At 42.6% G+C, this 25,251-nt stretch overlaps 1 protein-coding gene across 3 annotated transcripts in view; it reads right to left on the minus strand.

The window, feature by feature from the left end:
* The window catches only part of LOC124120465 (zinc finger ZZ-type and EF-hand domain-containing protein 1-like), a 112,373-nt gene that overhangs the window by 29,936 nt on the left and 57,186 nt on the right, over positions 1-25,251 (minus strand). For all 3 annotated transcript variants that reach the window (XM_048392376.1, XM_048392377.1, XM_046483290.2), the window contains exons 39-59: positions 24,599-24,732; positions 23,485-23,570; positions 21,860-21,984; positions 20,868-20,941; positions 19,344-19,404; positions 16,570-16,643; positions 16,311-16,382; positions 15,998-16,074; positions 14,307-14,415; positions 13,376-13,557; positions 13,015-13,081; positions 11,367-11,430; positions 10,895-11,049; positions 9,919-10,060; positions 9,250-9,304; positions 6,907-7,020; positions 5,638-5,681; positions 3,801-4,019; positions 2,831-2,958; positions 2,157-2,227; positions 568-649 (exon numbers count right to left, since the gene is read on the minus strand). In XM_048392376.1, coding sequence (XP_048248333.1) covers positions 568-649; positions 2,157-2,227; positions 2,831-2,958; positions 3,801-4,019; positions 5,638-5,681; positions 6,907-7,020; positions 9,250-9,304; positions 9,919-10,060; positions 10,895-11,049; positions 11,367-11,430; positions 13,015-13,081; positions 13,376-13,557; positions 14,307-14,415; positions 15,998-16,074; positions 16,311-16,382; positions 16,570-16,643; positions 19,344-19,404; positions 20,868-20,941; positions 21,860-21,984; positions 23,485-23,570; positions 24,599-24,732 — 2,135 coding nt within the window. The remainder of the gene's footprint in view (positions 1-567; positions 650-2,156; positions 2,228-2,830; positions 2,959-3,800; positions 4,020-5,637; positions 5,682-6,906; positions 7,021-9,249; positions 9,305-9,918; positions 10,061-10,894; positions 11,050-11,366; positions 11,431-13,014; positions 13,082-13,375; positions 13,558-14,306; positions 14,416-15,997; positions 16,075-16,310; positions 16,383-16,569; positions 16,644-19,343; positions 19,405-20,867; positions 20,942-21,859; positions 21,985-23,484; positions 23,571-24,598; positions 24,733-25,251) is intronic.

A 25,251-nucleotide genomic window follows, 5' to 3' on the forward strand; every position in this document is an offset into this window, starting at 1 on the left:
ACAGGCTCCCTGCTTCAAGACATACAGGCTCCCTGCTTCATGACATGCAGGGTTCCTGCTTCAAGACAACAGGTCCCTGCTTCAAGACATACAGGTCCCTGCTTCATGATATGCAGGCTCCCTGCTTCATGATATACAGGCTTCCTGCTTCATGATATGCAGGCTCCCTGCTTCAAGAAATACAGGTCCCTGCTTCATGACATACAGGCTCCCTGCTTCAAGACATACAGGTCCCTGCTTCATGATATGCAGGCTTCCTGCTTGAAGATATACAGTCTTCCTGCTTCATGACATACAGGCTCCCTGCTTCAAGACATGCAGGCTCCCTGCTTCAAGACATACAGGTCCCTGCTTCATGACATGCAGGCTCCCCGCTTCAAGACATACAGGTCCCTGCTTCAAGACATGCAGGCTCCCTGCTTCATGACATAGAGGCTGCTTAATGAGATGGAAACAATAACTTCTGGAACAAATAACTGTTATTTCAATATTTCAATTTGGCAACTCTTGGTTCAGAGTGTCGGTGAAAGTATGCATAGCCTGCATGTTAATTGTAGAATGGTTTACCTTGGTAGAACTTTTTGCCAGCAACCTCCCAAGTAGCCCCATGGCCAGGTGTTGTGTGTTCAGCTCATGGCCGCTCTCACCCCTACATGGGACACAAGGTTCATATATTTAGTATAAACATGCCTACAAGGAGACAAATAGTAAGGAGAAAATGTTATTGACTGGTCCAGCTGAGGAACTGTCATTAATAGTGCACTTTCTCAGCAGAGAGGAGCCCTTACCATGCATACCCCTAGTACCTGGATATCCAAGAAATTCACACGCAGTGAAACCTGTCTGTCTAGGTATCTGGTAACTGTGGTGACAGGATATCCATTTTCACAATTTTATTGATATTGCTTCAAATAAGTTCACTGATGGCAGTCAGGTTAAATCACACGTCCTAACATCATGTCTACTCTGTGGAGATGGTGAGTGAGTATTGTTTAACGCCGCTTTTAGCAATATTCCAGCAATATCACGGCAAGGGACATCAGAAATAGTCTGGACACATTGTACCCATGTCGGGAATCGAACCTGTGTCTTCGGCGTGTGACGAGTGACGCTTTAACAACTAGGCTACACCACCGGCCCCGTGGAGATGGTGAATACCAAGGATGTAGGATGCCTGACCATCATTGCTGAGTGCGGCGTAAAAAAACAAACCAACAAAGGAACCAACCAACCTCACCATCAACCATTCTCATTGTGCAGACCGCCTCCGTGGTCTAGTGGTAGAGCGTCCGCCCAGAGAGCAGAAGGTCTGGGGTTCGATCCCTGATCGTGTCATACCTAAAGACGTTAAAAGATGGTACTTGTTGTTACCCTGTCTGGCGCTCGGCATTAAGGGGCTAAAACAAGGACTGGTTGGCTCGGAGTCAGTATACTGTGTCTGAGTGGGGTATTCATGTTAAACTGCGGCATGGTATCTCAGTGATCTAGCACTATAAATTGGCATCAGTCTGGACTAGTACAAGCAGCCACACAAACACACACATGTACATGCACATCGCTATATAAGTGCAATAATCTTGGACGCGACGTTAAACCCCATTTCACCTCATCTCACCTCATTGTGCAATTACGTGAATGCAATCAACCAGATCTGGAACCTGGAGTTCATAATAGAATAACTTAATAACATTGTTAGCTTCACAAATTCAAAAACGATTTTGCTTTTAAAGCTCAGGATTTCTGAATGATCGAAAACCATGTAATAGTATCTGGCGGATTAGAAACACATCAATAACACAATACATTACCGGTGAGTCGAAATGAGTTTAATGTTGCGTTCAAGATGATTGCATTTACATAGTGCGTGAACATGTGTGTGTTTGTGGCTGCTTGTACTAGTCTAGACTAATGCAGGAATTATTATGCTAGCCCACTGAGATACCATGACACAGTTTGACATGGATACCCCACTCAGACACAGTATACAGACTCCCCTTAATGCTGAACGCCAGGCAGGATAACAACAAGTACCATCTTTCAACATCTTTTGATATGAACCAACGACCTTCTGCTCTCCAGGCAGATGATCTATTCACCGAACCACGGAGGTGGTCCCAATACAAGACAAGGACTGAATAAAGAAACAGAAGACCTACTTGGCAATCTTGAAGAGCATGTCCAGGAAACTGCCTGTGGTGAAGTTATACGTCTCCCCAGTCAGGGACTCCTGTGACAGGACAAAAGCTCTCATGAAGGTTCTCTAGAAAACATACTATCAAAGCAATGACCATGATAATCCCACTGCAAGAATTCTAATACTGTACCAGGGATAATTCTAGGGTGGGGCCTTGTGCTTTTAGCTCCTAAATTTGAAAAAAGGCCCACATTTTCAAATAAAATGGGGCATTTTAACATTGTGATGTATAGGCAAGTGTAGGTTTATCTCTGGAATATTTGAAAGTTCCACATAAAGGGCCCAGTCACATTAGTTATGCATAGCAGTTACTGAGCTGGTGTTACAACGCCTTTCAACAGTATTTCAGTCAAACAAGACATGTCATCTGAATAAGTGTGGACAACCTGCATTGATGCAGGTCCTAGATATGTGTTACTGTATGTGGTGAAACCCATGAGTACAGTACAATGCAGACAAATCAAGATTTATAATCAGAGAAAGTCTGGGACTGAACCGACAGCCAGCGGATCCTGGCATGGCTAAGGGGCACAAGTCTGCACACAGAATTGTGAAGGCAAAAAAATGAATGTCTGCCATCTTTGCCCGGATCTCTCTGTACACAAGTCAAGACCAGCTTGCGTCCAGTGTACCTACTTTGTTTTCTGATGGAATCATGGCTCCCAACAATCCCATTATCCTCTCCTGTGAGTGGATGGCAAATGCTTCCTCCTGGCGACTCTCCAGAGGCCTTGGTTCTTCCTGTAGCAGCCTCTTACTGCCATCTGTGGTAGACAAAACGCAACACTGTTATAGACAAAACATAACACTGTTGTAGACGAAACATAACACTGTTATAGACTAAACACAACACTGTTGTAGACAAAACATAACACTATTATAGACCAAATACAACACTGTTATAGACAAAAAAACAACTCTGTTGTAGAAACAACACAACACTGTTGTAGTCAAAACATAACACTGTTGTTGACAAAACACAACACTGAAATGCACAAAACACAACACTGAAATGCACAACATTATCAGGTAGAATTAACTTTAGTGCACTGGTAAGAGAACATACAGAATGAGATGGTAATAGAGTCTTTGATCCTGAAGTGAATAAAACATAACAGACATGTATGTATTTCACAGTCACAGTTTCCACGGTATTACCAGTACCTACGTATATAGATTATGGAGAAATGAACAATATACACATTCTTGGGCCAAATAACAAATCAGATTTGTCCAAGCAGGACTCATACTAAAGTATGGGTCTAGTCTATCTCACTAGCGTTTTGTATGAAGATGGGATATTGACTCGCCAAAAATGGTATTGCCAAATTAAAAACATGATTTAATCAAAATAGCTGTGACAGGTCCACATATGTTCGAAATATATGGAGTTTAACGTTGCATTCAAGATTATTGCACTAATGTAGCAACATGCATGCATGGTGTGTGTGGCTGCTTGTACTAGTCCGGAGGCTGCCACAAAGGTGAATTGAAAAGGGGTCAAACATCGTGTTCAAGATTACCGCACTTATAGAGCAACTTGCATGCATGTGTGTGTGTGTGACTGCATGTACTATTTCAGAGACTGCCACAAAGTTTGTCCTACCATCCGCATCATCCGGCACCTTTTCCAGGCAGGATGTGATGAGTGTGATGCACTGGTTCTGTTGCTGGGCTGCCAGCTTCACATAGTCGGGGTCCACAGCTTGACTGCTGCTGTTGTAGATGACATCCCCCAGTCCCATCGTCAGCGCGGAGAAAAGCAGCCACACATGCTGGTGGATGTAGGCCTGGATGAGGGAGTCTGTGGCTTGGGAGGTTTTCACTGGACAGACAAGCATGTCATCAGGAACAACATGTCATCAGAATAACATGTCATCAGGAACAACATGTCATCAGGAACAACATGTCATCAGAACAACATGTCATCAGGAACAACATGTCATCAGAACAACATGTCTTCAGGAACAACATGTCATCAGAACAACATGTCATCAGGAACAACATGTCATCAGAACAACATGTCATCAGGAACAACATGTCATCAGGAACAACATGTCATCAGAACAACATGTCATCAGAACAACATGTCATCAGGAACAACATGTCATCAGGAACATGTCATCAGGAACAACATGTCATCAGAACAACATGTCATCAGGAACAACATGTCATCAGGAACATGTCATCAGGAACAACATGTCATCAGGAACAACACAATAAGGTCTTACAATCAGTTTATGAAGCTCTCCTACAGCTTCTGATATTAACAAGCAGATAATTCCTTCTATGTGTTCCATATTGTAAGGAAATGTTAATAGATAAAATAAAGTGGAAAGGTAGTCTTTCATAAGCCCTAGCCTTGGTAATATAGAAGCTATTATTGCCATCACCCACAACTGATATAGCCTAAAGAATAGCATTAGCCTTACAATATTCTTTGTGAATGATTTTTATACGAATTCCAAACTACTGAAAAAATTCTATAAACACCAATGTGTATAATTTTGTGTATAAAATATAAAACAAAAATTATTGCCATCATATCTTAAATTTCCTCACAGTACCAGGCCATAGGATCATCTGATGTATAATGTCTTCTTTTTATTATAACAAATACCAAGGGTGCAGTTGTACAAAACAATGACGTCACATTGGAACGAAACTTAGTTTGGGAATGGAGCCAGGCTATTTATGATAACAGAATGGAGATACATGGAGATCAATAAAGTGAGTGTCGTAGGTCTATGTTAAAGTATAGGAGCTAAGATCGTCCTAGCCCTACGATTGCTTGAGGGACATGGCCCTGCTGACTGAGGAGGAACACTGTTGTACTGGGAAGGTAAGCTCAGAATGCAAACACAGCAATCCTTCCTTTGTTTGTTTGTTTGTTTATTGTTAAACGCCGCTCTCAGCATTATTCCAGCCATATGACAGCGATCTGTAAATACCGGGATGAGAATGGATATGTTCCTTTTCCCTGGAAACTTCTTTGCAATGGAGGGTGGTCCATAATTTGGGGGAAGCCATGAAATCTTAAGAAATTTGTGGTCATTAAAATTTGCGGAAATTCGATAAAGATTCTCCCCTGTAAATAATTGAGCCTGTACCAGACAATCAAGTGATTGACATCATGAGCATCGATCCATGCAGTTGGGATACATCAACCATGTCAGTGAGCCTGACCACCCGATCCAATTAGTCGCCTCTTACGACAAGTATAGTCGTCTTTTACGGCAAGCATGGGTTGCTGAAGACCTATTCTACCCCGGATATTCACAGGTCCAGAACAAGCTAACACAGGACTGGTCATGGTAGGAGAAATCATAGTCAAGCATAGTCGCCTCTTACGACAAGCACAGTCGCCTTTTAAGGGATGACACATGTGACACCTGAGTGGGGTAAGTCTGGATGATACAGGAGTAAGATGTTGCTGGACTTACATTTAACCAGAGGTATCATGGTAATATCATGGGTTTCCAGATGTCTGAAACCAAAACAAATGAAGTAATATGTAAGTTTAGTGTAATTCATTTCAATGACAAGCAACAAATGTCCACTTACTGGTCCTGATCACTGAACAAATACCTCAGAGATCAAGTCTACACGAGGTCTTACATATACTTCTTAAAAATTACCTCAGAGATCAAGTCTACACGAGGTCTTACATATTAGTCAACAAATACCTCAGAGATCAAGTCTACACGAGGTCTTACATATACTACTCAACAAATACCTCAGAGATCAAGTCTACACGAGGTCTTACATATACTTCTTAACAAATACCTCAGAGATCAAGTCTACACGAGGTCTTACATATAGTAGTCAACAAATACCTCAGAGATCAAGTCTACACGAGGTCTTACATATAGTAGTCAACGAATACCGCAGAGATCAAGTCTACACGAGGTCTTACATATAGTAGTCAACGAATACCGCAGAGATCAAGTCTACACGAGATCTTACATATAGTAGTCAACAAATACCTCAGAGATCAAGTCTACACGAGGTCTTACATATAGTAGTCAACGAATACTGCAGAGATCAAGTCTACACAAGATCTTACATATAGTAGTCAACAAATACCTCAGAGATCAAGTCTACACGAGGTCTTACATATAGTAGTCAACGAATACTGCAGAGATCAAGTCTACACAAGATCTTACATATAGTAGTCAACAAATACCTCAGAGATCAAGTCTACACGAGGTCTTACATATAGTAGTCAACGAATACTGCAGAGATCAAGTCTACACAAGATCTTACATATACTAGTCAACAAATACCTCAGAGATCAAGTCTACACGAGGTCTTACATATAGTAGTTAACGAATACTGCAGAGATCAAGTCTACACAAGATCTTACATATAGTAGTCAACAAATACCTCAGAGATCAAGTCTACACGAGGTCTTACATATACTACTCAACTTTTGATAGGGATAATCAGATACTTTATTCTACATGTATTTAAACATGAACTTGACATGTTGTGAGAATTAGTTTTGAGTATCATGGCAAAATTACAATATCCCCATCAACACTGGTGTGGCATACAACACACCTGAATGTGTGAATTCCTGACATCATTTATCCCTAGTTTGTTTTTCACTAGTGAAAGTCACCCAGACATGTCATCATAAAACCCACAAGTGTATGACTGATATTGGGGCTGAAATCACTCATGTTAGAATCGCCAATGCCGGGACTTACCCTGAGGGAAACTTGGCCTTCTTGTGGCAGCCGAGGCACAGGTCGAAGTCATCACATGCATTGCAGTGCACCCTGGTCCCCACAATAAATGCTTGGCACTTGTTACACTTGTATCTGTAGTGACAAAAACACTCCTGTCACAACAATACACCCACACAAGCAGATACAGCCATGTTGACAATTCACATGCTTGAGTCGTGTGCAGTCCTTGCAGAAATATATTCAGACATCAACTAAGTAAATCCGAGTGAGAAATCCAGAATTTGAATGTCTAATCAGCGTCAAATTAAATAGGCAACAAAAATGTTTTGGTTACACAGTGGCCAGATATTAACTTTTACATCACTTTCACAAAAGAATTTTTCACGGTAGCAAATATATATTAAATATGGTTGTCATATGGTACAAAACTTCACAAACCAGATGAGCTAAATATTTTCCAAGTGACATAATCTATTCAAGACTCACCAAGTGACATAATCTATTCAAGTCTTACCAAGTGACATAATCTATTCAAGTCTCACCAAGTGACATAATATATTCAAGACTCACCAAGTGACATAATCTATTCAAGACTCACCAAGTGACATAATCTATTCAAGACTCACCAAGTGACATAATCTATTCAAGTCTTACCAAGTGACATAATCTATTCAAGTCTCACCAAGAGACATAATCTATTCAAGACTCACCAAGTTACATAATCTTTTCATAATTTACTAAGTGACATAATATATTCATGATTCACCAAGTGACATAATCTATTCAAGACTCACCAAGTGACATAATCTATTCAAGACTCACCAAGTGACATAATCTATTCAAGTCTCACCAAGTGACATAATCTATTCAAGTCTCACCAAGTGACATAATCTATTCAAGACTCACCAAGTGACATAATCTATTCAAGACTCACCAAGTGACATAATCTATTCAAGACTCACCAAGTGACATAATCTATTCAAGACTCACCAAGTGACATAATCTATTCAAGACTCACCAAGTGACATAATCTATTCAAGTCTTACCAAGTGACATAATCTATTCAAGTCTCACCAAGAGACATAATCTATTCAAGTCTCACCAAGTGACATAATCTATTCATGCTCCACAAAGTGACATAATCTTTTCATAATTTACTAAGTGACATAATATATTCATGATTCACCAAGTGACATAATATATTCAAGACTCACCAAGTGACATAATCTAGTCAAGACTCACCAAGTGACATAATCTATTCAAGTCTTACCAAGTGACATAATCTATTCAAGTCTCACCAAGTGACATAATCTATTCAAGTCTCACCAAGTGACATAATCTATTCAAGACTCACCAAGTGACATAATATATTCAAGACTCACCAAGTGACATAATCTATTCAAGACTCACCAAGTGACATAATCTATTCAAGACTCACCAAGTGACATAATCTATTCAAGACTCACCAAGTGACATAATCTATTCAAGTCTTACCAAGTGACATAATCTATTCAAGTCTCACCAAGTGACATAATCTATTCAAGACTCACCAAGTGACATAATATATTCAAGTCTCACCAAGTGACATAATCTATTCAAGACTCACCAAGTGACATAATATATTCATGATTCACCAAGTGACATAATCTATTCAAGTCTCACCAAGTGACATAATCTATTCAAGTCTCACCAAGTGACATAATCTATTCAAGACTCACCAAGTGACATAATCTAGTCAAGACTCACCAAGTGACATAATCTATTCAAGTCTTACCAAGTGACATAATCTATTCAAGTCTCACCAAGTGACATAATCTATTCAAGTCTTACCAAGTGACATAATCTATTCAAGTCTCACCAAGTGACATAACCTATTCATGATTCACCAAGTGACATAATCTATTCAAGACTCACCAAGTGACATAATCTTTTCAAGTCTCACCAAGTGACATAATCTATTCAAGTCTCACCAAGTGACATAACCTCTTCCTGATTCACCAAGTGACATAATCTATTCAAGTCTCACCAAGAGACATAATCTATTCAAGTCTTACCAAGTGACATAACCTATTCATGCTCCACTAAGTGACATAATCTTTTCATAATTTACTAAGTGACATAATATATTCATGATTCACCAAGTGACATGATCTAAAGTAGACTTTGTTTTTGTGTGACAGATGGCAATAGGAAACAGAAGCTGAATTCAAGCTGACAACTCAAACTTGAGTCACTAACTAGACACCGTCCTTGGATTTCCCTTGCGGTAGTTTTCATATTACAGAAATGTAGCTGTCCACACAGCTTGGTACACAGAAACCTAGTTGTACTGTCCATAGAACTGCTAGTCAGGCTACTCACACTAGATGGACAATATCGTGCTCGTCCTTGTGTTCTCCATGGGGCTTCACACCTCCTGAAACAGACAGTCAAGAAGACATGAGCACAACATCAACACTGGTGATGGCTACAAGTTGATGTAGTGGCAATTGCTGGGGTAAGACGGACCTGTACAATGTGGAGAACGGAATCTTGGGTTTCCGCATGAGAAGTGTACACCTAAACCATGCCTTAGACCCGCCAGAAAAAAAAACAAGCAAAAGGTACCGGAGACTTATTCTCCCTCAGAATCACCTTTGTGAGACAAGCATGAGATATGGGGACCTTTTCTACCTCAGAATCTTTATCGGGAACGAAGAGTTACTGGGGACCTATTCTACCTCAGTATCTCTATGGGGAACAAAGACTTACTGGGACCTATTCTACCTCAGTATCGCTGTGGGGAACAAAGACAAATGGGGACCTATTCTACCTCAGAATCTTTATCAGGAACGAAGAGTTACTGGGGACCTATTCTACCTCAGTATCTCTATGGGGAACAAAGAGTAAATGGGGACCTATTCTACCTCAGAATCTTTATCGGGAACGAAGAGTTACTGGGGCCTATTCTACCTCAGAATCTTTATGGGGAACAAAGAGTAAATGGGGACCAATTCTACCTCAGAATCTCTATGGGGAGAGGTGACTGACCTGAGTAGCAGGTGGTGCAGAGGTCCATGTCCACACACTGCAGGCAGCGGTACCTCCTGCCAGGGAGAGTGGCGCCACACCCATCACAGGAGATCTCCACGTCCAACAGATCACAGAATCGGGCCACAAACATCTGGATAGCCTGCACAAACAAAAGGAGGTCCATGTTTCCCTCACCTACCATTCTTGTATTATCACATATCGTGAGGGTATGACCTTGCAAGAGAGTTTTAACTGATACATGATCAATGTGTCAAAACAAACTCATCAAGCCTATAAGGGAGACACTTCCAATATATCCCTGAGACATCTCAATACCTTGTGGTTTCCTATAACAAACCATGGTCACAGAGCGGGGATAATACCAATAACATCAGAATGCAATCACATCAAGGGGCAACTTAATATTTATGAGTGAGTGAGTGAGTGAGTGAGTTTGGTTTTACACCGCTTTTAGCAATATTCCAGCAATATCACGGCGGGGGACACCAGAAATGGGCTTCACACATTGTACCCATGTCGGGAATCGAACCCGGTCTTCGGCGTGACGAGCGAACGCTTTAACCACTAGGCTACCCGACCGCCCCCCTAATATTTATGAAAGAAACATCAGTTACAGATGCGTTTGTGCTGTTCCTCCTACCATTGTGCCCCCCTCCATTGAAGATATCAACTTGTACACATAACAACATGAAAGTTTCTCAAACAACTTTTCTAGTTTTCGGAATAAAAATAACAAACAACAGACGTAGGGTACAGGGTTTTCATTGCCATGTACCGTATTGACATTTAATAGACTCTTCCCGATCTTGAGTTATTTTGCAATTCATTGTTTTCATTCGGAGCCAAGCGGACTGTAGTAAGTTAATATTTATTATCCTATCGGCAATATTTCAGACATATAGCGACGGGGAAAGACTATTCTAGAGAAAGTATATTTAAATATTTAAAGACTCAATATTGCAAAGTGTCCTACTTTCTTCTCCTCCTTTGAAGCATCCTCTTTGCGCCTGTACCAGTTGGAGAATCCCCGACTGCTCTCCTCGAACCAGTGCATGTACTGGTCGTACTCCCGGAGCTCCTCCTCTTCCTCCTGCTTCCCGATCAGCCGGTCCCGCATCTTCACTGTCTCTGTCGACGCAACATGGGAGACATGTCAACAACTGCACTCTGCAGCATTCTTCAACCTCAGTAATTCCAGACTATTCATTGAGCTGAAATATTACTATTGTTTTCATTTGCATGAAAGTATTGAGTAAAAACACAAATTCTTGTCAGTATCCTTTTCAAGGCCTCCAGAGAACAGGCCATCACTGTCACTGCCTGAGAATCAACTGTTTTTAGTTTTTGAACCAAATGAAATTAAGTTGTAACTTGTCAACAGCCTGATATCCCGTAAATGTTTCAAGGATTCCTGTATCGATCTGGATACGCCTCTGTGTACCCACCTTTAGCAATACTGATGAATAGTTCTGGAAGCTTGATGTCTGCCACAAATGACAGGTCGTAAGGCTGAAACATACAGGCAGAACTGATAAGAACAACAGTCATCAAACAATGAACAGTGACTCATTATGAGTGAATTTTATCTTCAAAGAATCAAACACCAAAAATTATTTCAAAACTCTATTTTAGCTTTTCGACACAATCTGTCTCATTCATACACCTATTGGGTCCATTGCTCCCTCTGTAAATATACAGTTCGGGTCCACCCACCCCCATCTCGGGTCCATAGCTCCTGCTGGAAACATACAGCTCTGGGTCCACCCACCCCCATCTTGGGGTCCATAGCTCCTGCTGGAAACATACAGCACCAGCTCCACCCACCCCCATCTTGGGGTCCATAGCTCCTGCTGGAAACATACAGCTCTGGGTCCACCCACCCCCATCTTGGGGTCCATAGCTCCCACTGTAAACATACAGCTCTGGGTCCACCCACCCCCATCTCGGGTCCATAGCTCCTGCTAGAAACATACAGCTCTGGGTCCACCCACCCCCATCTTGGGGTCCATAGCTCCTGCTGGAAACATACAGCTCTGGGTCCACCCACACCCATCTCGGGGTCCATAGCTCCCACTATAAACATACAGCACCAGCTCCACCCACCCCCATCTCGGGGCCCATAGCTCTCACTGTAAACATACAGCACCAGCTCCACCCACCCCCATCTCGGGGTCCATAGCTCCCACTGTAAACATACAGCACCAGCTCCACCCACCCCTATCTCGGGGCCCATAGCTCTCACTGTAAACATACAGCACCAGCTCCACCCACCCCCATCTCAGGGCCCATAGCTCTCACTGTAAACATACAGCACCAGCTCCACCCACCCCCATCTCAGGGCCCATAGCTCCCACTGTAAACATACAGCACCAGCTCCACCCACCCCCATCTCGGGGTCCATAGCTCCCACTGTAAACAGACAGCACCAGCTCCACCCACCCCCATCTCAGGGCCCATAGCTCCCACTGTAAACATACAGCACCAGCTCCACCCACCCCCATCTCAGGGCCCATAGCTCCCACTGTAAACATACAGCACCAGCTCCACCCACCCCCATCTCAGGGCCCATAGCTCCCACTGTAAACATACAGCACCAGCTCCACCCACCCCCATCTCGGGGTCCATAGCTCCCACTGTAAACATACAGCTCTGGGTCCACCCACCCCTATCTCGGGGTCCATAGCTCCCACTGTAAACATACAGCACCAGCTCCACCCACCCCTATCTCGGGGCCCATAGCTCTCACTGTAAACATACAGCACCAGCTCCACCCACCCCCATCTCGGGGCCCACAGCTCCCACTGTAAACATACAGCACCAGCTCCACCCACCCCTATCTCGGGGCCCATAGCTCTCACTGTAAACATACAGCACCAGCTCCACCCACCCCCATCTCGGGGCCCACAGCTCCCACTGTAAACATACAGCACCAGCTCCACCCACCCCCATCTCAGGGCCCATAGCTCTCACTGTAAACAGACAGCACCAGCTCCACCCACCCCCATCTCAGGGTCCATAGCTCCCACTGTAAACATACAGCACCAGCACCAGCACCAGCTCCACCCACCCCCACCTTGTAAGCAAATAACGAACCTGCCACTGTGTGTCCAGCAGATGAAGAAGACAGGCCTGGACAAAGTCATAGGCCGGAACAACTTTCCTGAAATGGTCAAAACATATTCTTAACTCTTGTCAGTAGAGTTCTCACATCACTTTTGGTTTAATTTCATCTACATATCAAAGTTTAATAGCAAACAAATTTTGTCACCTTGTCAAACATTTTTCCACTCTCTACAATACAACTCAGAATATAACAGCTCTATCTATTGTCCAAACCTTTGGTCTTTCATGTGAACAATAGCAATTAAGATTTTAACTTTGGTTTTAGCCATCTTGTAGCTGAAGTTTCTCATCTCAAGAGTTGATTGTAAACGACAGGTCCCCAGGTACATACTCGTCGACTTCGTGATGGTGAAACCTCTGAAAGCCTTCCACGAGGCGGCGTACGAGGGTGTAGTAGGACCTCCGCACCTTGGCCTCCTGTTCCAGACCACATCCATCCAGGCCGTCTGCATAGTGCTTGGCGAACTTGTCCTGGTAACTGAACAACTCCTGCAGGAACAGCACTATAGGTATCTGTGGAGGACACACACACAGTTCAGTCCAACTGACAGGGAATGCATACAGAACACAGAGACTCACTGTCCAACAGAGACAAGGGTTACTGAAAGGACAAACTTAACATATCAGGCAGATGTTACACTTGGTTGGCTTGGTTTGTTGTTTAATGCCGCACTCAGCAATATTCCAGCTATATGACGGCGGTCTGTAAATAATCGAGTCTAGACCAGACAATCCAGTGATTGACATCATGAGCATCGATCCACGCAATTGGGATACAATGACATGCTTCAACCAAGTCAGTTAGCCTGACCACCCGATCTTACGACAAGCAAAGTCGCCTTTTACGGCAAGTATGGGTTGCTGAAGACCTATTCAACCCCGGAAGATGTTACACTGGGAACATTTACCCGTATGTGTGTTTGTTGAACAGAATATATGATAGAGATCTAACCATAATGTAAAAGAGAGCTGCTCTGCCGACCCAGACTTTTATTTGTACTGATATTGTTCTGAAAATTTGTCTGATATTCGCACTTTTGATTTGAGCACTGGTTGCATTCAGACAAATCCAGCTCACTGACGCTCCAACCTTTATTTATATAATTCTCTGTGAAAGTACCATCATGGAACGTAGGACTGATATTGTTCTGAAAATTTGTTTATGATATTCATAATTTTTATTGAGCACTGGTTGCATTAAGACAAATCCAAACTCACTGACGCTCCAACCTCTATTTATGTATTTCTCTGGGAAGTACTACCTGGAAGGGATCATTGCCAGACATGATCCTTACGAACTCCGCAGAGAACATGTGCACGTCACTGACAGCCGTGGCGTACTGTGACCGCTCCTGCAGCATCTGGTGCACCCTGGGAACATGGAGGAAACGAAGAGGTTAACAGTTACTGGTAAATCTGCCATGTCAATCAAAGTGTCATACTACATCATAATATATACATATATACGTCACTTTCACTTCCTCCAGACCACACGACACAGACATCACCAATACTAGTTTCGTGGGCTTATCAAAACTTACATCCTCAGTTCACACAAAGAAAACCTCTTACACACCCAGTTCCTAACTCGACCTAAGTGATTTTAGCCCTAAACCTGCATATTTCAACTGGTCATACCTTCTTGTGTCAGTATCATACATACAGTTTGTTTGTTTGAAACTAAGAGCATTCATGAGACATAAGCTGTCATTTTCAGTACAGACAGGATCAGGTTTGGAAGTTCTGATTACTGGTATTTCAGATTTTTAAAGGAAAAGCAATGACTCAGAATGTTAACCATGTTAAACGTGGTTTACAAATCAGTAAAGCGAGAACAGTGGTTTGGGCAAGGGACTTTCCACATTGGCTGTCGGGGAAATTCATTATTCTGAGAAATTATTCTGAAATTTGAAATAATTTCTGAATAATATTGATCTGAACATGTCTAAATGACTTCAGAATTTAGACCTGTTCAGATCAATATTATTTAGAAAATAAATATAATGTCACCCTCAACTTCTCAGAATAATGAATTCCCCCTAGAGGCAATGTTGTCCCTTGCCAAACATTACAATTTACAAGCATGATTCACTCAGAAGGAATGGCCCATAACTAAATACATGTCACTAGCCATATTTGTTCTGTTTGTTTGTTGCTTAACGCCACACTCAGCAATATTCCAGCAATGCATTGCAATCACCAAGTAACCAAGCCGGACAACCCAAACCATTTGGTTTTGGTTTGGTTTGTTGTTTAACGCTGCACTCAGCAGTATTCCAGCTATATGATGGTGGCCTGTAAATAATCGAGGTTTGACCAGAAAATCCAGCAATTGCCACCTCAAACAACATCAGTGGGGTACGATGCATTGCAATCACCAAGTAACCAAGCCACACAACCCAAACCGTTTGGTTTTGGTTTGGTTTGTTGTTTAACGCCGCACTCAGCAGTATTCCAGCGATATGATGGTGGCCTGTAAATAATCAAGGTTTGACCAGAAAATCCAGTGATTGACATCATGAGCATCGATCCACGCAATTGGGATACGAGGACATGCATCAACCAAGTCAGCGAGCCTGACCACCCGATCCCGTTAGTCGCCTCTTACGACAACCATAGCAAGCATGGGTTGCTGAAGACCCCAAACCATTTGGTTGCCTCTTCCGACCAGCAGGTTGTGGGGACACAGTCAGGCCCTGGCATCCCCACAGGGTCCCCAGCCATGTATGAGTGAGTGAGTGAGTGAGTATGGTTTTACGCCGCTTTTAGCAATATTCCAGCAATATCACGGCGGGGGACACCAGAAATGGGTTCACACATTGTACCCATGTCGGGAATCGAACCCGGGTCTTCGGCGTGACGAGCGAACGCTTTAACCACTAGGCTACCCGACCGCCCCCCAGCCATGTATGAAGCCTACACTCCAGTAACAGATCGTGACGTAGTATCCGACCTGTCCGTTGTCCACGCTGGGTCCTGCACAAACTCCATCACAAGGCGGAAAGATGGGTACTTGTCAGACAGGTCAGGCTGAAAATAAGGCAACATCACTAAACACATAACCCTGGCTGTGAATATCATGAAACACAATCCTCCTTACTTGGAACCCAGTCCTTCTCCACACTTGAATCCCACGTAATGATTACATTAGAGTTTCAGAAAAATGTGTGTAAAGGTGTTTTATATTTTTATGGCCCATAAATGGTTCCTGAGATGAATATTATTAACACTCGTGCGTTTTGTTCCTAAAGAAACTAGCACCATACCTTCAGCAGGTTTTTATCTGACTTTTTATTGCCTAGTTTTCTCAGCAGGTGCTTGTTGGCTTTACTTCTCATCTGAAACAAACATGCAGTGTTATAGAATTTGGTACAAAACATATTAGATAAAATGAGACAGAAAATTATTGGAAATGTTTATCAATTATTACTGAAACTTACCACAAAACTGTACTTCTAAGGTTTCTATACTGGTATCTATTTACATAAAATATTTCAATATAGCTATCATTAAAAATGCACTCACGTCTTGCCTGAGTTGGACTTTGGTTAAACCAGCAAATCTCAGCAGATACAGAGCCTTTTCTTTACATATATGCACTGAAAAGAGGAAATATGCATAATATATATCATATACCAAAGCAGGCCTGGGTACGATGATATAGTATCTTAATACATGTAATATATATCATGTACAAAAGCAGGCCTAGGTACGATGATATAGTATCTTCATACATGTAATATATATCATGTACAAAAGCAGGCCTGGGTACGATGATATAGTATCTTAATACATGTAATATATATCATATACAAAAGCAGGCCTGGGTACGATGATATAGTATCTTAATACATGTACAAGGATGCCTTGTGTTTAACCTTAGTTCTTTGTTGGGAACTGCAGAGTTTATTTCAACTTCCAGAGTTGAATCTTGGATACATTACAAGGAGCATGTTGGTACTGCTACAATTATCATGGTGAATACTGACCACTAGAGGTAAAATGTCAGCTGTTACTGACCACTAGAGGTAAAATGTCAGCTGTTACTGACCACTAGAGGTAAAATGTCAGCTGTTACTGACCACAAGAGGTTAAATGTCAGCTGTTACTGACCACTAGAGGTTAAATGTCAGCTGTTACTGACCACTAGAGGTAAAATGTCAGCTGTTACTGACCACTAGAGGTAAAATGTCAGCTGTTACTGACCACTAGAGGTTAAATGTCAGCTGTTACTGACCACTAGAGGTTAAATGTCAGCTGTTACTGACCACTAGAGGTAAAATGTCAGCGGTTACTGACCACTAGAGGTAAAATGTCAGCTGTTACTGACCACTAGAGGTAAAATGTCAGCTGTTACTGACCACTAGAGGTAAAATGTCAGCTGTTACTGACCACTAGAGGTAAAATGTCAGCTGTTACTGACCACTAGAGGTAAAATGTCAGCTGTTACTGACCACTAGAGGTAAAATGTCAGCTGTTACTGACCACTAGAGGTAAAATGTCAGCTGTTACTGACCACTAGAGGTAAAATGTCAGCGGTTACTGACCACTAGAGGTAAAATGTCAGCTGTTACTGACCACTAGAGGTAAAATGTCAGCTGTTACTGACCACTAGAGGTAAAATGTCAGCTGTTACTGACCACTAGAGGTAAAATGTCAGCTGTTACTGACCACTAGAGGTAAAATGTCAGTGGTTACTGACCACTAGAGGTAAAATGTCAGCGGTTACTGACCACTAGAGGTAAAATGTCAGCGGTTACTGACCACTAGAGGTAAAATGTCAGCTGTTACTGACCACTAGAGGTAAAATGTCAGCTGTTACTGACCACTAGAGGTAAAATGTCAGCTGTTACTGACCACTAGAGGTAAAATGTCAGCTGTTACTGACCACTAGAGGTTAAATGTCAGCTGTTACTGACCACTAGAGGTTAAATGTCAGCGGTTACTGACCACTAGAGGTAAAATGTCAGCGGTTACTGACCACTAGAGGTAAAATGTCAGCTGTTACTGACCACTAGAGGTAAAATGTCAGCTGTTACTGACCACTAGAGGTAAAATGTCAGCTGTTACTGACCACTAGAGGTAAAATGTCAGCTGTTACTGACCACTAGAGGTTAAATGTCAGCTGTTACTGACCACTAGAGGTAAAATGTCAGCTGTTACTGACCACTAGAGGTAAAATGTCAGTGGTTACTGCCCACTAGAGGTAAAACGTCAGCTGTTACTGACCACTAGAGGTTAAATGTCAGTGGTTACTGACCACTAGAGGTAAAACGTCAGCTGTTACTGACCACTAGAGGTTAAATGTCAGTGGTTACTGACCACTAGAGGTAAAATGTCAGCTGTTACTGACCACTAGAGGTAAAATGTCAGTGGTTACTGCCCACTAGAGGTAAAACGTCAGCTGTTACTGACCACTAGAGGTTAAATGTCAGTGGTTACTGACCACTAGAGGTAAAACGTCAGCTGTTACTGACCACTAGAGGTTAAATGTCAGTGGTTACTGACCACTAGAGGTAAAATGTCAGCTGTTACTGACCACTAGAGGTAAAATGTCAGTGGTTACTGCCCACTAGAGGTAAAACGTCAGCTGTTACTGACCACTAGAGGTTAAATGTCAGTGGTTACTGACCACTAGAGGTAAAACGTCAGCTGTTACTGACCACTAGAGGTAAAACGTCAGCTGTTACTGACCACTAGAGGTTAAATGTCAGTGGTTACTGACCACTAGAGGTAAAACGTCAGCTGTTACTGACCACTAGAGGTAAAACGTCAGCTGTTACTGACCACTAGAGGTTAAATGTCAGTGGTTACTGACCACTAGAGGTTAAATGTCAGCGGTTACATCATCTGCATCACCTCATAACAAGTGTTACATTTGGGACGACACTTTCATACAAACTTTTTGGGGTTGAGTCCCAAAGTACTAGAATTTGTACTTCACTAAGAAAGTGTCATCGCAAATATATCATTTGCTACATTTGACCATTTTCTAAAAGGCATTGTGTGTTCATGGACAACCTTAGTTGCTTCTTGAATACTACTGAGACCTCAACAACACTTGCATCATTGATCAACCCTCAAAGCTAGCTTCATGAACAAATTTTGAAACATATTTTTCAAGTTCATTACATATTGCAGGAATGTGACTTCAAAATATTTTAATGGACATAAGTATAAAAAACCCTGATACCATCAGTACTAACATGTTCATATATTATACAAAAGAGGTTAAAGAACACCTGAATAATTGGGGTTCCTTAAATTTACTACACTGGTAAATCCCTCTTGGCTCTCACCTGGGTTTTCATCTTCGGGTAAATTACTTTTCTTGGCCGAAGCACTTTGTCTTTGGCTTGCCTGTAAACACATAACTTGAACTGAGATTCCTTACAGAGGGGAAACTGAGATCCCTTACAGAGGGGTAACTGAGATTCCTTACAGAGGGGAAACTGAGATTCCTTACAGAGGGGAAACTGAGATTCCTTACAGAGGGGAAACTGAGATCCCTTACAGAGGGGAAACTGAGATTCCTTACAGAGGGGAAACTGAGATCCCTTACAGAGGGGAAACTGAGATTCCTTACAGAGGGGAAACTGAGATTCCTTACAGAGGGGAAACTGAGATCCCTTAAGGAGGGGCAACTGAGATTCCTTATGGAGGGGCAACTGAGATTCCTTACAGAGGGGCAACTGAGATTCCTTACAGAGGGGCAACTGAGATTCCTTACAGAGGGGAAACTGAGATTCCTTACAGAGGGGCAAATGAGATTCCTTACAGAGGGGCAACTGAGATTCCTTACAGAGGGGAAACTGAGATTCCTTACAGAGGGGAAACTGAGATTCCTTACAGAGGGGAACCTGAGATTCCTTTCAGAGGGGAAACTGAGATTCCTTACGGAGGGGAAACTGTGATTCCTTACAGAGGGGCAACTGAGATTCCTTACAGAGGGGAAACTGAGATCCCTTACAGAGGGGAAACTGAGATTCCTTACAGAGGGGAAACTGAGATCCCTTACAGAGGGGAAACTGAGATTCCTTCCAGAGGGGAAACTGAGATTCCTTACAGAGGGGAAACTGAGATTCCTTACAGAGGGGAAACTGAGATCCCTTAAGGAGGGGCAACTGAGATTCCTTATGGAGGGGCAACTGAGATTCCTTACCGAGGGGCAACTGAGATTCCTTACAGAGGGGTAACTGAGATTCCTTACAGAGGGGAAACTGAGATTCCTTACAGAGGGGCAACTGAGATTCCTTACAGAGGGGCAACTGAGATTCCTTACAGAGGGGCAACTGAGATTACTTACGGAGGGGAAACTGAGATTCCTTACAGAGGGGCAACTGAGATTCCTTACAGAGGGGCAACTGAGATTACTTACGGAGGGGAAACTGAGATTCCTTACAGAGGGGAAACTGAGATCCCTTAAGGAGGGGCAACTGAGATTCCTTATGGAGGGGCAACTGAGATTCCTTACAGAGGAGAAACTGAGATTCCTTAATACAGAGGGGAAACTGAGATTCCTTCCAGAGGGGAAACTGAAATAAAGGTGGCAGTGAAAGCAGCTATGTCTCTCGCCGACGATGAGAGCTCATGTGTCACACCGTGAATAAAATAATTAGAGCACTGATACAAGAGATGTCAAGAAGAGATTAGCCTATCCCAAAAACAAAGTGAGAGCTGAAACACCTGGACAGATTGAAGAAGCTGTCTTTGAATATTAATTATGTTACAACATTATGTTAGACATTTCCACCAGGAGAAGAAACATCTTCCATTGTCCAGATACAAAGGCATGGCCAAATAAAAGTCAAATCCCATCTTACCAGCATCATTCTCAGAGATTCGGCAGCTGCATAGGCCTGGCCAATACCATCATGTATGCTGCCTTTCGATTGACCTGAAACAGAGAAAGCATTCAGGTCACCAAATATCACTTCATATTTTAAAGGTCTTCATATTAAATCAATCAGTGTTCAATGAATAAGAAAAATATTTTATCATCCAGTTGGTCTGATCTGCTAAACTGCATTTATTTGGCTGCCAAAAGTCTACATGAACAAAATTTTCGAAGATTTTAGGAGTTGATATTAACATATCACACAAAGGACTTTCTTCTGTACACTTCTGTACAACTAGGAATATCATCGACCACGCTACACCATGGTTGATTGATGAGCTTGTGTTTACATTACGGTGAGGAGAGGTGAAATGGGGTTAAACATCATACTGCTGCACTCGTACAGCGACGTGTGTGCACATGTGTGTGGCTGCATGTACTAGTCTGGACTAATGCCTGTTTCATAGTGCTAGCTCACTGAGATCCCATGCCGCAGTTTAAAATAAATACACCACTCAGACACAGTATAATGGCTCCAAGCCTATCTGTTTTTGTTGCAAACCCGAGCGCAAGGCAGGGTAAAAAGTACCATCTTTTAATGTCTTTTGGAATAACGAGGATGAAGACGGGGATCGACCGACCCTCAGTTCTCCAGGCATACGCTCTATCTACAGTAAACTACGTTTGTAACGAACACGCTTATAATGAACTGGTGGATTAACAAATTGCTTTTTATTGTCCCAGCCAATTGCTGTCTATATGCCGTATATATGCTAATAACGAACAACGCTTATAACAAACTAAAATTAGTGAGCCCTTTGAGTTCGTTATAACCATAGTTTACTGTACTTGAGTGTGGAGGCGTTCACCAGCATAATGATGTCACCAATACCATTGATTGTAATTTCCAGTAAGTACCATTCTCATATAATTTACACAAACTATATTCGTGTGACTAAATGTATGAAAGCTTCTCACAATATCTGTCGACTTCCTCCCTGAGTTGCTGGGTGTGCCACAGCAGGGCAGCGAAGATGGCTGTGACAGCAGAATCCACCTCCTCCCCACCCACCGTCGACACACGCACCTTGAGATCACGACATCTGAAACAAACACACAACTCACAGTGCTATCCTCTCTTTACAGAAACATGATGGAGAATTCAGATCAAGGGCAAACGTTTGTTTGTTTGTTGTTAAGCGCCGCACTCAGCAATATTTCAGCAATATGATGGTGGTCTGTAAACAATCGAGTCTGGACCAGACAATCCAGTGTTTGTCATCATGAGCTTGGTCCACACAATTGAGATATGATGACATGTATCAACCAAGTCAGCGAGCCTGACCACCCGTTCCCGTTAGTCACCTCTTACAGCAAGCATGGGTTGCTGAAGACCTATTCTAACCAAGATCTTCATGGGTCCAGGGGCAAATGCACAGTTCGGAGACAACATATAGTTTTGAGATTACGAAGGTGGTATAACTTCCACATCAATATGTCTGTAGGTAGATCACTCAAGTTAGGCTTCATGTTGCACCTGTCAAACAAATTATACTGACACACAATGTGCTAAAGTCCATCTTGAAACACATCCAATGAGATTCCAACCTGTTGTTGTGTTTGATCATTTCATGTGTAAATAGGGGGCACGGGTGGCCCAGTCAACTAAGGCACCGTGATTCGCTGTGCAGAGTTGCGTCCCTTGGGCACGCCAGAAACCTATGATTGTGGGTTCGAATCCCGGTTCGCCCCGATTATGTTTCTAGGTTTGTCAGGACCATACCCGTGCTCGTGGGTTTCACCGAAGTGGTAAACGTCTGAGACCTGCATCACTTCGGGCTTTCCTCCCACATTAACCTGACACGCCTCGATATAACTGGAATACTGTTAAAAGCGGCGTTAAACCAAACTCACCCACCCACCATCTTGAAACACATCAAATGAGATTCCAACCTGTATGACGATATTGTTGTGTTTGATCATTTCATGTGTAAATACACAGAACAACTCAATCTGAAGTTTGTGACCAATTTGCCAAACATAACATAAATTTGAATTGTGTTATGAAAGTATATCTATTATAATACACTGAGCCTTGTCAAAAGATATTTACACCCAACTTACATAAGACATTCACTGAGGTTGGAGGCAGTACTAGTTTGGAGGGACACTGACATGCAACATATGGCACCTAGATAGTGCCTTGCGAGACTCTGGCAACAGAGTGAGTGAGTGAGTATGGTTTTACGCCGCTTTTAGCAATATTCCAGCAATATCACGGCGGGGGACACCAGAAATGGGCTTCACACATTGTATCCATGTCGGGAATCGAACCCGGGTCTTCGGCGTGACGAGCGAACGCTTTAACCACTAGGCTACCCGACCGCCCCTCTGGCAACAGAACCATCATGAAGGGAACAAGTCTCGGGAAGAAGTGAATCACTGTCATCCAGTGAGTGGAATAGACTCGACATTCTGCTGGCCACAGGGTAGCAGGCAGGCAGCTATTTGGCACACTCTTGTTACCTCACAGATGGGAAACAGGCACAGAAACACTATTTCCTGCTGCCACACAAAAGAACGATGTGATTAAAAATACTTACTTTTGAAGAAATGCTTTTGCTAATTCTGCTTGGCCATTTATCATGTTCCATAGAAATGCAAGCACAGTGGTAGCCTCATCTGTAGCCTACAGACAATTGCATCATCATCATCATCATCATCATCATCATTCCCCCAATGCAGACCTGTTTACCCTAACTTGCCAACCAGTAGTTCACAAAGAATCTGTTTGTAGTTCCAGCCATTTGTCAGTAGCCAGATTTACCAACATGCAAATAGGTGAAGTTGACCTCAGACACATTACAATGAACGAATGACTGTCCCCTCATTGAGGCAGTATGACAGGGCCAGATCTCATGGCATGAATCCTTGTATCAATGTGTTGATTTAACAAGTAGTTTTAACTGCTTATACTTATTAGACATTGACTGCTCAAGGTCATTAGCCTTTCATTTAATCATTCCAAGCGTCTGCTCAATATTTACTACCACTAATGCAACAGGTCTAATTCCGTCATGCACAGTTGGTTCAAAGACGACAGCATCCATGGCAAAACAGACAAGATCAATACAAATTTGTAAATTTATGTACATAAAGTTTGTTACACACTTGTTTCCAGGTATCAACTTATTTTGTTCCAAATTACCCAAAGTAATATCAATTACTCAGTCAAGAACTTGACATACTGGTATATGATTTTGTCAACATCTGATTTTTTTTTCACCTGGATTTTTAGTAATTATTTTTTATTCCAAATCTGTCAGAAACACGGAGAAACCGTAGGAGTAAACAGGTCTGCTGATGAGGTACATGTATCCGGGCATCATCATCTATACACTTCTCAGTGTTCAACAAAATATTGTGTGGGGTGGCCAACAGGACCTGTTTTGTGCCAACAAAATGAATTCTTAATCAATCATTATCATTTTCCACTCTATCACATAGCATTAATTCTGGATGAAACTGTCCTTTCTATCCAGTGAAGAAAACAAAATAAGGAGCATGATGTTTCATAATTTCCACTTGTGAATCACTGATTTTAAATTATAGCTTGTGATTACTATTTAAGTACATTTCTCCAGAGCACCAAGGTATTTGTCCAACTGTCCTACAGCTGTTCCTTGAGTTGGGACACGATGATAGAGGTGTACTCACCACCCGCCCAGAGAGAGACCTCTGTAGTTTGCCAACCATGTAGCCTCCACGGAATAAGGACGTCCAAAGCTCGCTCTGGAGGACATCCTGCTCTGCACTCTCCTCCACAGCAGCAATACTGTCCTTGGGGAGGACTGCAACACAGACACACACCTGTAACCCTTCAGACCCATCCCCACCTCTCATCAGCAATACTGTCCTTTGGGATGACTGCAACCCACATACACACAACCTGTAACCCTTCAGACCCATCCCCACCTCTCATCAGCCATACTGTCCTTTGGGATGACTGCAACACAGACACACACCTGTAACCCTTCAGACCCATCCCCACCTCTCATCTGCCATACTGTACTTAGGGAGGACTGCAACCCACATACACACACCTGTAACCCTTCAGACCCATCAAACCATCCCCACCTCTCATCAGCCATACTGTACTTAGGGAGGACTGCAACCAACATACACACACCTGTAACCCTTCAGACCCATCCCCACCTCTCATCAGCCATACTGTCCTTGGGGAGTACGGCAACACAGACACAAACCTGTAACCCTTTAGACCCATCGCCACCTCTCATCAGCCATACTGTCCTTTGGGAGGACTGCAACCCACATACACACAACCTGTAACCCTTCAGACCCATCCCCAC

This window comes from Haliotis rufescens, unplaced genomic scaffold, assembly GCF_023055435.1.
Source record: "Haliotis rufescens isolate VD_foot unplaced genomic scaffold, xgHalRufe1.0.p SCAF_11, whole genome shotgun sequence".
Taxonomy (NCBI): Eukaryota; Metazoa; Mollusca; class Gastropoda; order Lepetellida; family Haliotidae; genus Haliotis; species Haliotis rufescens.